The following is a 15,849-nucleotide window of genomic DNA, read 5'->3' as shown; positions in this document are numbered from 1 at the left end:
GAGAAATCCCTTCTGCAGGCCTTCTTCTCTTGCTCCAATATGGAACAGCTGCTTGTTCAGCCTGCAACTCAGCCTTCTTCCAGGGATATTCCCTAACTGCTCAGATGAAGGGAAGGAACCTGAGATGGTGGTTTAGAGCTCATTTTTCCAAATTTTGTAACTAACAGCCTTGGTTGTCGTCATTATCAATTTTGTTTTGTTCCCTTTTTCTTGTCTGTTTTGTTTTTTCAGTCCTGGGAATTGAACCCAGGGAGCACTCTACACTGAGCTATATCTGTAGCCCTTTTCTTTTTTGGGGGGTGGGGGGTAACCAGGGATTTAATTTAGGGGCACTCAACCGCTGAGGCACATCCCCAGCCCTATTTTGTATTTTATTTATAGAGACAGGATCTCTCTGAGTTGCTTAGGGCCTCACTAAATTGTTGAGGCTGGCTTTGAACTCGAGATCCTCCTGTCTCAGCCTCCCGAGTTGCTGAAATTACAGTTGTGTGCCACAGTGCCCAGTGCCCTTTTCATTCTTTAAATTTTGAGATAAGGTCTTGCTAAATTACTGAAGCTGGCTTGGAATTTGCCATTCTCCTGCCTCAGTCTCCTGAGTAGCTGGGATTACCAGTGTACACCACCACACTTGGTTCTGGGGTTCCTCCATATCTCCTTCCCTGTTGTTAGCAATCTCGTGTTTCCAAATCCCAAAACTCTCTGGAATTCTGCTGCACGAATTGGCTATGTCCTTCACTGCCCTCCCCAAGAAGGCTCTTGTTTTTCACATTTCTCAACTCTTCTGACTGCTCAACATGCTTTCCATCTTCCAAAAGTTTCTGAAGTTTCAGGTCTGCTGTTGTCTCCCCTTCCATTCTTTTTTGTCTTTGTGGTATTGTACCTTTAAAAAATATATCTTATTCTCATTTTAGAGGCGTTTTAGGAAGGGAGTAAAGATAACACATTCTCTCAATTTGTCATGTTTGATTTGACACCCAGTTTTTGTATTTGGAACTACGTGTTCTGAGGCTTTGTTCATTATAAGCTCCTTAGAGCTAGTGAGATTTGTGCTCTGGGAGATTTACAAACCCATCTCCTCAGCTGCCTTTATTGTGTACCACTGCCACAACAGAACTCAAAGACTGGAAGAGAATTTGATGAAGCAAATAACACACTCACAAAAAGGTGAAAAAAATTTAGAAAACATAACAATCATTGAAAATAGATGGTAACATGTAACTCTGAGTAGGAGGTGACATCTGAGCCAAGTTTTGGTGCATAAATTCTATTTGCAGTTGCTGAAAGGCAGAGGAAAAGAATCTCAGAAAAACATGAGCAGTGACTTGAATATGGGGGTGACCATGACATATTTATGGAACAGTAGAGAATAGTTTGACTGTTAGAAAGTAGTTGAGTAGGTGGGTTTCCTTTAATGTGCTTTAGAATTTTACTTTATATAAATGGTGGGAGGGAAGAATTAAAGTACTGAGTAGTTAGATCTGAAATGACTGTGAAGACTAGTAAATACCAAGATTCTTTAATTTTTTACACTGATTAGTTATAATATTCCTCCCCTTAATTGCTTTTTATTATGTTGATTAATAGTTATTTCAAAAAGTAAAAACAGTATAAAAGGGTACAAGGACACATCTTACTCCTATAAATCATCATCCACCTTGTGTTACCCCCACAGGCAGCTACTCTTAACTTTCATTTTATTCTATCCAGTTTTCTTTTTTTTTTCTTTTTTTTTTTTTTTAAATATTTATTTTTTTTTTAGTTATCGGCAGACACAACATCTTTGTTTGTATGTGGTGTTGAGGATCGAACCCAGGCCACATGCATGCCAGGCGAGCGCGCTACCGCTTGAGCCACATCCCCAGCCCTATCCAGTTTTCTTTATGCAAATGCAAATGAGTTAATATCTTATTTCTTGCCTCCCTAAATCTGTTTCCTATGGCTGCCATGACAAATTTTCACAAATCGGATGACTTAAAACAACAGAAATTTATTCTCATACAGTTCTGAAGAATAGAAGTCTGAAATCAAAGTGTCATCAAGATTGGGTGTGGTGGCCTAAGCCTGTAATCCCAGCAACTCAGGGAGGCTGAGGCAGGAGGATTGAAAGTTCAAAGCAAGCCTCGGCAATTTAGTGAGCCCCTACGCAATTTAGTGAGACCCTGTCTCAAAATAAAAAAGAAAATGGGCTGGGGATGTAGCTCAGTGATAAAGCATCCCTGGATTAAATCCCTAATACCCCCCCAAAAAAGATGGGTGGGTCACCTGGGCTGTGTTCCATTTGAGACTCTGAGTAAAATCCTTCCTTGCCTCTCCCTGGTTTCTGGTAGTGGCTATCAGTCCTTGGTGCTCCTTGGCCTACAACTGCATCACTCTCATCTCTACCTCTGTCATCACATGGGGTCTCCCATGTGTCTTTATTTTTACGTAGGATTTTCATTCTCTTATAAGAACCTCAGCCATATTGGATTAAGGCCCACCTTAACTTTATTACATCTGCAAAGACTTTTTAAAGACATTTTTTTCAAATAAGATCATATTCTCAAGTACAGGGGGTTAGGACTTCAACATATTTGGGGGGGGGTATATAATTCAACCCATAACTCTTCATTTCTCAAACAGAGCTAACACCCTATATCTACTATTTTGCAGCTTACAATTAAAATATAACTGTGTATCTTAGGATTCTTCCACATCAGTGATCTTATTCTCTTTTTAGATTGCAGCATGTTCCACTGTGTGGCTCTATTGTAGTTTATTGATCAGTTCCCTAATAATGGACACTTGGCTTGTTTACAATCTTTGACTATTTCAATGAGTAGCTTGTACATATATCATTTTGTGTGTGTGTGGAAGTCCATCTGTATGATAGATTCCAACAAGTGGGTTTGTTAGGTCCAAGAATAAATGTATGTGTGATTATGGCAGTATTTCCACATTCCTTTCATAGGTGTTATGCCATGTTACATTCCCACTAATGATGTATGAGAATGATCAAACCTTTAGACTTACCAATCTGTGATATGAGAAGTGACATTTCCATTGAACTTTAATGTTTATTTTTCTTATTATGCACCTCCACATCTTCAACATCATTTTATATTATTATTTTGTATAAACTTTTAGCCAGAAAACTTGGCCAGGTAGAAACTTGTATTATAGTATAACATCAGTTATATAGAATTATAATTAAATACCTTAACTTAGGTTATTTTTCAGAGTGGGCTCTCTCCTGGGGAAATATGACTCATCCTTCTTACTTTAGTGACTCAAGTAACAGAACAAATTAATTTTCAGTTAGGTCAGATACAATTTAACAGCAGGGATGAGTGTATACCACTTCACAAAGCTTATTATCTATTCAATGTTCTCTAAATAAGCTAAAGAAGTGTTTATTTAATGCCCACTATAGAAAGCTGAAAGGCACTTTTGGAGAAGTCAAGTTCCATATCAAACACCCTCGTCTTTCTACCCTACTCTCCTACTCTTCCTAGTTGGCTGTACTTGCTTTCTGTCTTCTTGCAATTGTACCCCCCCCCCTTTTTTTTTTTAATTCCCGGTGCTAAGAATCACATCCAAGGCCTTGTACATGCCCAACCCTTTTTATTTTTTTATTTTGAGATAATTTAGTCTCCTAAATTGCCCAAGCTGCCCTAGAATTTGCTATCCTTGTGTTTCAGATTGCCAGGTGGCTGGGATTGCAGGCATGGGCCACTATACCTAGCTTGTATCTCTTTTTGGTGGTGCTGGGGATTGAATTTGGGGCCTTGCGCATGCAAGGCAAGCACTCTACCAACTGAGCTATATTCCCAGCCCTTGTATCATTCTTAATAAGAGCAACTTTCCAATCTCATGAGTAAAGTGTCAATGTGATTTGAATACTGCCAACTCTCTCATTGTCACAATCAAATAACAGATTGTTTAATGTTCTGACTCTTAGTTTTTCACAGTTTTCTTCTTACGAAGTATCTAGAGCCATCTATATTATTGTCTTGTTTTTTTAGTTGTGTCCAAAGGCCATATTCCCTTACTTGCAGGTGGTACTGTGAAGGCAAGGAGCTTGAAAATTCTCCAGACATTCACATCGTCCAGGAAGGAAATCTGCATTCGCTAACCATTGCTGAAGCCTTTGAAGAGGACACAGGACGCTATTCCTGCTTCGCTTCCAACATCTATGGGACAGATTCAACTTCTGCTGAAATTTATATAGAAGGTAACGCAAAATACTCTTGAAGCTTAATGCATATATTTATAATAAATACATTTTTTTAAATTTTTTCAGTTGTCAATTAACCTTTAATTTATTTATTTATTTGTATGTGTTGCTGAGAATTGAACCCAGTGCCTTACACATGCTAGGCAAGCACCCTACCAATGAGCTACAACCCCAGCCCTAAATAAACATTTATTGAGGGCTATTCTACCAAAAAAAAAAAAAAGTAAACTTACATATTGATGAATGTATATTATGATGAGATACAGAAAACAAGTGAAATAAATATATAAAATATATAATATGGTAGGTATATGTAACTAGAAAAATAGCAAGAAAGATGGCTAGGAATTATATGTGTATGCATATGAGTGTGTGGGTGTGTGCGTGCGTGCGTGTGTGTGTGTGTGTGTGTGTGTGTGATTTTAGATAAGGTGGCAGTGAAGATTTCCCTAACCAGGTGACATTTGAATGGAGACCTAGGGAAGTGAGAAAGTGAGCCCCAAAGATAGTCAAGAGAAAACCACACAAGGAAAAGGAAGCAGCAAGTGCAGTGGCCCTGAGGTGAGAGTCTTAAGGTAGAGAGGAGCCAGCATGGCCAGGCTCCTCATGCCAAGGGAAAAAGTAATATGAGAACTACTAGGGAGGCTAAAGCAGGAAGGTCACAAGGTGGAGACTAGTCTGGGCAAATTAAGGAGATTATGGCTCAAATATATATACACACACACACACACACACACACACACGTGTGTGTGTGTGTGTGTGTAGAATGTAGTTTGATGGTAGAGTGCTTACCTAGCATCTGTGAGGTCCTGAGTTTAATCCTTAACACCACAAAAAGAAGAGAAATGAAAGGCGAATTTGGGGCTGTGGTGTAGCTCAGTGGTAGAGCACTTTAGCACGTGTGAGGCCATGGTTTCAATTCCCAGTACCACCCAAAACAACACAAAACAAACAAACAAACAAAAAGTAATAGAAGATGAGGTCAAAAGTTCAAGATAGGGTTAAGGTAGAGGGAGGTAGATGAGCAGATCATACAAATCTTTGTACGTTGTTGCAAGGACTTTGGTTTTACTCTGAGGGAGATGGGAAATTCTGGAGGGTTTTAAGCAGAGAGATGGCATGACCTGATTTAGTTTTTAACAGAGTCACTCTTGCTTCTTGTTGAGAATATATTGCAGGGAGTCAAAAATAGAAGCATGGATACCAGTTGGGAACCTTGGAAAAGCATTTATCTCAGCAGAAAACTTAGATGATTAATTTTAGGAAAGAAATCAATCTATGTTACTCCTGTATCTACTAAGTTTTGTTCCTATTTTAAGTCATCCTCTGAGTTTTTTTCTGGGGACCATTCGTCAGTACTTTTTCTACCTATTATACCTTAGGTACACCTTGGTTTTAGCACTTACATATTGTACTACTATGGCATAAATGTTTGTTTACCAACTAGATTGCAAGGCCAGGACTGTCTCATCTTCTTTACTTTTATCTCCAATACCTTACATAGTACCAAGTGCATAGTGAATATTTGATAAACATTTATTAAAGAAATACACTAGTAGGAATGTGTTATGTTTTTATCCTCAAATTCTCAGAGTATGATAAATACCTCCAGATTTAGCTCTGTTATATCTTCCTGGAATTCACTATCTTGAGAAGTAAATCCGGGATCAAGGCTGTGCTAACAGTGCTGAGATTGGATTGTTGGATTTTTTTCTTTGTGGCAACTGGACTTCAAACACCCCCACTTCCAAAATGAAGTTTGACCTGCTAATATTAGGGCAGGACGGAAGAACATCCACCTACACCTACAATGTCTAGAATCCAATGTAATCCCTTCTTCTAGTCAATCTGTGTAGGCCAGAGCATGAGAATTTCTAACACCAAAGAATGGCTGCAAACCTTGACAGTCCAATGATATCAGGAGGTGTTTACATAGTAGAGCACTTTGAAGTTGGACCAACTAGCTTGAACTCCATCACTAACTAGCTATGTGACCTTGAATAATTCCTTCAACTTTAAGGTGTCTTTCTCCTCATTTGTCAAATTGAATGTTAGTGTAGGGAATCACTGAGTTCATTTCTAAGTCTAAGATTCTTAAAATATCTAGAACTAGCTTTAAAATATTGAAATTATTGTCTTTAAAAGCTCATATTTTGTTTTTATTTCTCCAGGAGTTTCTTCTTCTGATTCAGAAGGGGACCCTAACAAGGAAGAGATGAATCGGTAATTCTAATTTTCTATATTATAGACTCAGTATCCTCAGATACTAAAAAAAGTCCTAACTGGTTACTAGAACTTGAGGAGAGAGGCAGATTTGGAGAAGACTCTACTTATTTTGCTTAAGTCTTGCTTAAGATTAATTGGAATATTCTCAGTATTTAAAATAGGAAGTGATACTTATAAAATATTGTATTTATATCTACAGAGTATAAAAACCAATAACCCAATGGTTTAAAAAGCTCATGTTTAGATAGTACTATAAGAACACAAAATTTGGTTATCCTAAATTATATATGAAATATATTTTAACTTTTATATATTATTCATAATTTTATGTATTTTATATACATATCATTTTTAAAATATTTACATCTCTTATTTACTGTGTGTGTATATGTATAGATGTGTATATATGTTCGTGTATATATATATATATTTGATCTGGAATAGTTATATCCTTTTTGCTAAATAGTTGTACTATATACTGAACAAACTTGCATCCATTCATTTGTTAGTTTCTGCAACCATTGACTGAGCACCTACATTACCCCAGGCACTACACTAGATGCAATGGATATTAAGAAAAGTCAAGCCTGGCATGGTGGTGCATGCCTATGATCCCAACGGCTCAGGAGGCTGAGGCAGGAGGATCTTGACTTCAAAGCCAGCCTCAGCAACTTAGTGAGGACCTAAGCAACTCAGTGAGACCCTGTCTCAATATAAAATATAAAAAGGGGCTGGGGATGTGGCTCAGTGGTTGAGCGCCCCTGGGTTTAATTTCCGGTACAAAATAAAGAAAGATCAGATGCTTCCTTCTTTCAAGAGGTTCACACCTAGTAGAAGACAATGTAGAGGTAGCAAGAAATGAATACCAAACATATAGATGATAAGAGTAATATAGTATAATAGTCTATGATGACCATGTGCATGGTGTACAGGACTTGGTACAAAAGAATAGTTATTGGTTGGGGGTGCAGGGAGAGAACAGGAAAGGTTTTACAGAGTGGGTGATCCTAAACTGAACCTTTGAAGAACAGAAGGAGGATACCCACCAAAAGGGAGACAGGAACATTCCAGCAGAAGTCCTGGGAATAGAAACAGACATAGTAACCATTCCTGAGGCTTCCTGAAACAAACAGAAATATGTGGGAGCCTGATTGAAGAGACATAAACTGTGTTACCCCTATAGAGGGTAAGCTCTGCGAGTGCAGAAATCGTTTTACTCTTCAGAATCTTTTGTGTTTATCTACCTGGCAATGAGAATTTGCTTTCAGCTCCTGTGCAGGAACATTCAGGACCAGAGTAAAGGATATTCCCTTTAACCCACTTCCTTATCATTCTCAAGACCTTGCTTCAGTATCTTCTTCCTGCTGGCCTTTGATGCCAGCCTCTTTCTTAGAGGGATGTTTCAGCCCTATTCTCTCTTCTACAGTCTCCAAAATATTACTGATTATTCTCTATGAGATCATTCTGCTCCTATCATTTTCCTTCTTAAAAAAAAAGATTATCTATGGGAAAACAAAATAAGAAACATTAAAAAAAAACTTAAAGTCTTATTCTGTGGAGGATCCACTAGTCTTACCTGGCCTCCATCTTGGGCTGTCTACACTGCTGACATCTCACTCAAAACAATGCATGGTTCATTTTTTATTTTTCATGGCAAACTCCTACTTATCCTTCACAACCTGGACTAAGTATTCTTCCTCTTGGGTTTCTGTAATAAATTCCTCTTCTATTACACACTCATCACTCCTTTCTCAAGGTTCCTATAAATATGTTAAAAATTTAATGGTATGAATTTTGATACATTAATTATGCAAGAAATAGTTCATTTATTTATTTGCTATAAGTCTAATTGTAATAGTTAAAATTTGACTTCATTTTTATATAATAGAAACCCAAATTAACTGTGATTTAAATGAGATAGATAGTTCTCATTTACATAAAAATCAGGTAAATGGCTTCGCATTATAGTAGGTTTCAGTCTGCTTCCAGGTTTCTGCTTCATCTCATGTTAAGGTACACCCTCATTTTCTTAGTTTAAGATACCAAGGAATAAAGGGTATGTCCATCTCCTTTGTAAGGTCAGCTCTCTAAATAGCATATTTCACTATCCCTTATATCCCATGACTAAAAAGAGCCATGTGACCACACCTAGTTGCAATGAAGATTGGGGCGTGTAGTCTTTTGGAACAGTCATGTAAGGAAATCAGGGGTTTTGTTATTGCAGAAGAAAACCCATGCTTTAGAGACAATGATAGGCTTTGCATCACCATGTAATTCTGCTTCTTAGACTCCATCCTGCCTGGTTAGGATCTGTCATTATTGGGTGTCTCTTCCCCCCTCCACAGTTATGCAAAGATTCCTTTGATATATATGAAGCAGTGTGGAAGCAAGCATCATTCTAAGCACCTGGCATGAATTATCTAACTCTCACAAAACCCCTGTGGAATAAGAATTACTATTCCCCCATTTTAGAGTTGGGGAAGCTGAGACACAAGAGAGGTAACATTCAGACCAAAGACAGGGAAGCCCTCTGTCAATGGTCATCTCTTCTCCTGGGTTACAGGTGAGAGGCCCATGTGCTAAATCTCAGTGGCTCTTTAAGTCCAGTGTTGTTTCTTCCCGACATGCTTCAGGACTATGTCTTTAGCAAGACTGGAACCTTCCACCTTTCCTCTGAATTTAGGTTCTTCCCCTTGCCAGGCTGTCTGGCCAGATCCACAGATCTTTCTGCCTTCCCCACAAACCAAATAATCTTTCCTCCACAACCTTGTCAAGAATACTTCCTGGTTCTTTTGACCTTAAAAAAAATCCCTTCAAATTATGTAAACTTGAAGATTTTGGATTATTATTGCTTTCTGCCATGTCACAATCCCAGAGGTAACAATATGCAAAGCTTGGCCTCTTACTTGGAACAACAAGAGGGAAAATACAGACAACAACAAAACAAATCTAAACAAGATATCCTCTGCACAGGGTTCTGTCACATCTTAGATCTCAGGTGGTTTGACTCCCTGGCTACACTGAAAGCAAGTGACCCAAGGACAATGGTGGCATATCCATCTTCATATTTGCATTTCCTAACAAACTGTATGGAAAGGAAACTCTCGGTAAACTCTCAGTAAATATTTGTAGAATATTGTCAAACAAAGATTTGTATTACATCCAACTATAAGGAGTGATGACATTATTAGTTTTGCTGACAGACTTTTCACACACATTTATAGTTCTGATTTATAATCTATATTTTAAAAATTTCTCAGAATCCAGAAGCCAAATGAGGTGTCATTACCTCCTACTACCTCTGCTGCCATTCCTCCAGCAGTGCCCCAAGCCCAGCATTTGGTGACCCAGCCCAGAGTGTCAACCATCCAGCAGGTATAAGAATCTAGGTGAAACACAAGTGCCATGGACTGTGATGGACATGCACTGTGACCATGAGCTTCTTGTATAGCATGATCATACTCTTCTTTGTTGCAACTAGTCATCATAATAATCACCTTGGGGGCTGGGGGTGCAGGTCAGTGGTAAATAACTTACCACTGTTGATTTGTTACATTATCTATCCATGCACAATCAAAGCCCTGAGTTCAACCTCCAGCACTGCAAAACAATTAAATTTAATTTAAAAATAAATCCAATTTAAAAAAACATACAAAATAAAGTTACATGATAATTAATTTGTACTTCCCATGTATGGGGAAAGTGTTGCTATTGCTTTGTGAACTTCTTGCCTAGTTACATGGGCAAATATCAAAGGAAAAGAAACTCTTTATGAGCTTGTCTGACATTCCAGCTTTATAAAGAGGGCTGATTACATATCTAGTGAGCTGCCAGCTCTCAGACTGACCCAGGACAAACATTCTATACTGTAAAACTTAGTTTCAAGGAGATGCAAAGAATTCTACTTTCTGAGTAAGCCGGTTCAAAATTATTTTTTAGAAAACAGCAAAAGGCTCTTATATTTTGAGTCAATAAAAAATAATAATAATATATGCTTATAGCCACACATGGTGGCACCTGCCTATAATTCCAGTAACTCGGGAGGCTGAGCCACCAGGATTGCCAGTTCAAGACCAGCCTCAGCAACTAGTGAGACCTTGTCTCAAAAGAAATAAAAAGGGCTGGGGATGTACCTCAGTGGTAATTTGCCCTGGGTTCAATCCCTAGAACTGTAGTAATAATAACAACAACATCAATAACAAAATGCTTATTGTAAAAACATTTAAAAAGTACAGACATATATTGAATAAAAACTTTGGCCAAATTTCTACCTCTATGCCCCCTCTTCTCAAAAGTACCTCTTATTAATAGTTTCTAGCAGATAGTTCCAGGCATTTTCTAGGCAAATATAAAAATAAATATGTATGTGTATACTTTAAAACATATAAAATCATACTATCTAAATATGTTCGTAAGATGTTATAGATATGTTTGTTGACCAATGATAATACATTTAAATGTGTTATCTACAACCTTTTTGAAAAAAGTTCAGAATTTCTTCTCTAGCCCATTTAGTAATGCAGAGAGATCAAGTTTTAGTCCTAATCCACTGGTTTTCAAACTGTGATTGAGGCAGCCCTAGGATTTTATGGGACCTCTTCAGGAGGTTAGGTCTGATTACACGCATCCATGTGAAGGGGCTGGAGTAGAGTGGACACCACATATTTTACAGCCACCATGACCTAGAAAGAAATGCAATCAATTCAGACTAAAATCTGAAGTCATAAACTTAGAAAGCATGTCTTTTGATTTAGGGATTAATTTTACACACCAAATTCTGTAGATTTGTTGTATTATCTATTCATGTAATGATTTTAGTGACCATGACTCTATTGCTTGTTCTCCTCTAACAGTGTCAGAGCCCTACCAACTATTTGCAAGGATTGGATGGAAAACCTATAATTGCAGCTCCTGTGTTTACAAAGGTAATCAAAATATGGCTTCCTTCTGTCCTGGCTTTAGAGACACTGCAGCATCCAAATGAAGTTTATGAAACAAGATTTACTGATTTTATCTCAGGACTTTGGTCTCTTTATAAGTACAAATAAGCTTTAGGGTTTTTTGTTTTTTGTTTTTTGTTTTGTTTTGTTGGTTGGTTGGTTGGTTTGAGGTAGTTGTCCAAATATCATTCCCAGTCCTTGATTTCTAATGTCAGTTTTTACACTGATCCTGATGGTCACACCTGAGGATCAGGTGATAAGATTCTAGCCACTTACTACTCTAGAGGTTTCTCTGGACTTTCAGAAGAATCTAGTTACAGGTACCTGTTTTTGTGCTCAAGGAGATGAAGTTAAATGCTCTTGGGAGGTTTAATGGAAAGCCTCACTCAAGGACAAAGAGCTTTCTCTTTCTGTTCCCTGGTGTCAGCTATTGTGGAGTCATCAAATTCTGAGTCACACAGTCTTTGTATTTAGAACTGGAAAATTCAGTTGGGCACTTTCATTTACAAATGAAAAAAACCTCGGGAAAGCCAGAGAGATTAAGCGATTTGGCCAATGTCACAAGACTAGTTAGTAGCAGAATGAGGATGAGAAACAGGTTCTCCCACTTCTCAGCCTTTCGTTCTTTCTTTTATATAATAAACTGTTCATATGTTGCCCCAGACAGTAAGTTCAAAGGTGAAAAAGTTGAGTCACATTGCATTTTTCAGTATTCTGAAGACCAAATGGGTGCAACCTATGCCTGGATTTATGTTCATTGTTTGTATGAACACCCACCTAGGTCTCAAAAGATTTTATCTTCTAAGATATAAGCATGGGTATTACAGAAGTGGTTATCAATTGTGGTTAACTCTCTTCTCCAAGGGTCCATTGGTAATGTTTGGAAACATTTTTGGTTGTCACAATTGGAGTGGGGCTGCTAACATTCTATACTGAATAGGATGGCAGCCCCCAAATAAAGAATTATCCAGCCCCAAGTGTCAGTAGGGCTGAAGTTGAGAAATCCCAATTTCAAGCAAAATGGTCAAAGTAGTCTCTTGCAATGAGTACTAATAGTTAAAAGAGCTAAGTTCACAACTTCCTCAGAAGCATTCATTTCAAGGAAATCCTGACATATCATACCGACTCATGCAAAATGGTTTTCCAAAATCCATCATGAAGTCTAGCTGTGACTACCTATATCTATATCAGTTAGGCACATTTTCATAGGTAAAACAAGATGCCTCTCAATTTTTCAGGTTGGTTTACTATAACCTGCCCCTGAGGTTTCAGTTTTACTATTTTCAAAGACTTGAAATAGAAAAACAATGTGTTGTGACTAGTGGATACAAGACTTTGAGGAGGAATTAAAGAAGGACCTTTGTGAGGGGGGAGTGTGTGTATGTGTGTGTAAAATATAGCTAACAGAGCTTTTTCTTGTCATCTCTTATTGCCACTGCTAAATCACCTAGTCTTACGATACAGCATAAGTGCCACAAAAATGTTCTATTTATTTTAATTTGCCATGCCCATTTGTCATACCTTAGAGACTGCTGACTCTTCAAGGCAGCTAAACCACCAAGGAGTTTATACCTAGTCCCAATAAAGTCTCCTCTCTTCTGTTCTGCAACACCATCTGCCTCACCAGATAGTTGACACCAAAGAGGTGTCCTTATCTCCACTCAATTTCAAATCTTAGGTGCCCTGGTTCCAGGCATTCAGATCACCCAGAGAACATGTGTCTGGTACATTTATCAAAGATAAAGTTGTTTACTCTCTCTTTCCCAATCACCTTGAAAGCTCCCTGTAATGAATAGATAAGAGTTCATAAGGTAATAATAGGTCCAAAGCTGTTTTTATTATTTTAACAAGTCTGATAGGAACCTTTAACATTAATTCTTTATGCTTCGTTTTCACAGGTTGATGAACACATCAGGTTTAGTTGCTTTTGTGTGGTGACTGATTGCCTCCTAATTAGATTGGCAGATACATATGCCTTTAATAAATAAAATGGGAAAATGAATTAATCATTAGATAAGGCATTTGTTAAGTAAAATCTCTGTATGCATTAGCTTCATGGTGGGAAAATGGTCCCTAGTACCTAAACTCTGGGAAGGCTTTCTCTGCCCTCTGGACTTGTGATTTTGCCTCCATAAATGGGATGAGGATTGTACAGACATAGGGCACTAGGATAGGCTGTGGCTCAAATTCCAGAGAGACTTATCAACCACAGTGTGCTTGCGTTAGTTTCCGTCAGCCAGGGCAAGATTGAGGTCATAGTCACTGCCAGTGTCATTAGCGAATTTCTGAGTCAGAGCTACCAAGGATGGTTTCACGTGGCCATGAGCAATGATAACAGATCATTTGCATATGTTTGTTCGGGTTATCCCTGCTCTATTTACTTCTTTAGGAACTTCCTGAGCTCCAGCCCCTGTGACTCACTTTCTATACTGCCCAACAAAGCATTTCTTTACCAGTTATGGCAAGAAGGCTTGTTTTGTTTTAAAGCAATGATTAGAGAGCAGAGTTTTATTTAACTCCTTTGGCCATGGAAAATTACTTTCTAAACAAGGATAAAATGAAAAGGAGAGTGGCCCAGAAAAGTAGTGGTAGAGTTTAAGAGAAGGTGATGGAATATATATACTTGTTCACTAATCTACTTAAGAGAATTTCTGTGTTTTTGTTTGTGGTGCCAGGAGCCAACCAAGGGCCTCATACATATTCTGCAAGTGTTCTACCTCTGAGCTCCTAGCTCCCCAGCCCTCTTAGGTTTTTAAATGCTTTTAATTGTGGGTAGAGCTAGACTATCCTTTGTTCTCTATGCAGCATCAAAAATATTTTCACTTTGCCATGGGGGGAACAGGACTCACACTTCTTGAGCAGGAGAGAGGGAGGTGATCAAATTAGAATCTTGCTCCTATCACTGCTCCCACTCAACAGCAGCTGCTCTGGCAGGCTTTCAAGGCTGCAGCGGCTCTGGCTCCAACTACTTCAGCAGTAATTTGAAGAGTGCAAGGGGGCAGGGGAAGTGAGAATTTGAAGAGCACTTCATTATATAATGGCAGAGGAGGGAAACCCTGAAATCATGGGGCCCAGTAGTTGAATCCAGACTTCTGAAGATTTCATGGGCTCTTCTCCCTAGCCCATCAATTCCAGAGAATTTTTCACAGAGCACCTGTGACAATCCAGGGGGAAAGGACTTTCAATAAGTTTTTTAATCTGTAAAAACTGCTCTGATCCAACTCCAGCCTAAAGTGCTATACACATACACTTGCATCATGTCCCAAGGTGCAAAAATATTGACTGGGTTTAAAAACAAATAAAATGATAAAGTGAACCTTGTAGCTGACATTTTTAAAAAATATATTTATTTTTTAGTTTTAGGTGGACACAATATCTTTATTTTATTTTTATGTGGTGCTGAGAATCGAACCCAGCGCCTCATGCATGCTAGGTGAGTGCGCTACCACTTGAGCCACATCCTCAGCCCCTAGCTGACATCTTTTAATCAATAACAGAGATGCTCCTTCTCAAGAATGTCCCTAAATGATATTTGTGGGACGAGATCTACCAAGCAGAAATTGTATCTTTTCAACTCACATTTATAACATCTGGCACTGTGCTTGGGACAAAGCAGGCACATTGTAATATTTATTCTGTGGCAAAGAACTTCCATTTAACTTTCCAGTTAAGAAAGGATTCTTCTTTTTTTCAACATTTTGTGGCTTTAGAGCAGAAGAGAAAAAATTCAGTGTCAAGTGACCATGCTTCTCATGTCGAGTTATTTGGAAGAATGTTCTCCCAAATGATCAGTATGGTGATGACACACAAGACAAGAGTTGCACTTTGGACATTGTTTACCTCTGTAGACCTTTGGTTTTGGGGCCTTTAGTCCAGATCCATAATTCCTAGTAAAGATTAACTTAATCTTTCCTAGGCCATTTCATTTGTCTTATTCATCTGTAGTGAGGTTAATATGACTGTGACTAAGCATGTACATATCATATGTTTTAGTCTGTTTCCTGTTACTATAACAAAATACCTGAGGCTGGGTACTTATAAGAGGAAGAGTGTATTTAATTCACAGTTCTATAGGTTCAAGGGCATGGCACTGGCATCAGCTTGACTCTAGTAAAGACCTCATGGTGGATAATATCACAATGATGGGTTTGAGAAGGAGAGAACACATGGCAAGAGGGAAGTCAGAGTGAGGGGAGGGGCCGGTAACAATTTCCCATCAGGCCCCACCTCTTAAACATCCCACCATTTCTTAACATCATCACACTGGGGACCAAGCTTTTAACAAATATACCTTTATGGGAGCACTTGAACTATATCCAAAGCACATCATCTTGGTTCCATTAGGAAATAGCCTAAGACCCACTATGACAAACAACTGACTTGGACCTTGATATATGCAATGCTGAGAATTGAACCCAGTGCCTCACACTTGCTAGGCAAGCACTCTACCACTGAGCCACAACCCCAGCC

At 38.4% G+C, this 15,849-nt stretch overlaps 1 protein-coding gene across 2 annotated transcripts in view; it reads left to right on the top strand.

Annotated features, from left to right (window-relative positions):
• The window catches only part of Mypn (myopalladin), a 121,798-nt gene that overhangs the window by 48,837 nt on the left and 57,112 nt on the right, over positions 1 to 15,849 (top strand). For both annotated transcript variants that reach the window (XM_048810063.1, XM_015500581.2), the window contains 4 exons: positions 4,035 to 4,210; positions 6,385 to 6,436; positions 9,700 to 9,814; positions 11,293 to 11,364. In XM_048810063.1, the coding sequence (XP_048666020.1) occupies positions 6,429 to 6,436; positions 9,700 to 9,814; positions 11,293 to 11,364 (195 nt within the window). In that variant the 5' untranslated portion in view covers positions 4,035 to 4,210; positions 6,385 to 6,428. The remainder of the gene's footprint in view (positions 1 to 4,034; positions 4,211 to 6,384; positions 6,437 to 9,699; positions 9,815 to 11,292; positions 11,365 to 15,849) is intronic.

This window comes from Marmota marmota, unplaced genomic scaffold (assembly GCF_001458135.2).
Source record: "Marmota marmota marmota unplaced genomic scaffold, marMar, whole genome shotgun sequence".
NCBI lineage: Eukaryota > Metazoa > Chordata > Mammalia > Rodentia > Sciuridae > Marmota > Marmota marmota.
This window is presented reverse-complemented; position numbering and strand designations above follow the sequence as displayed.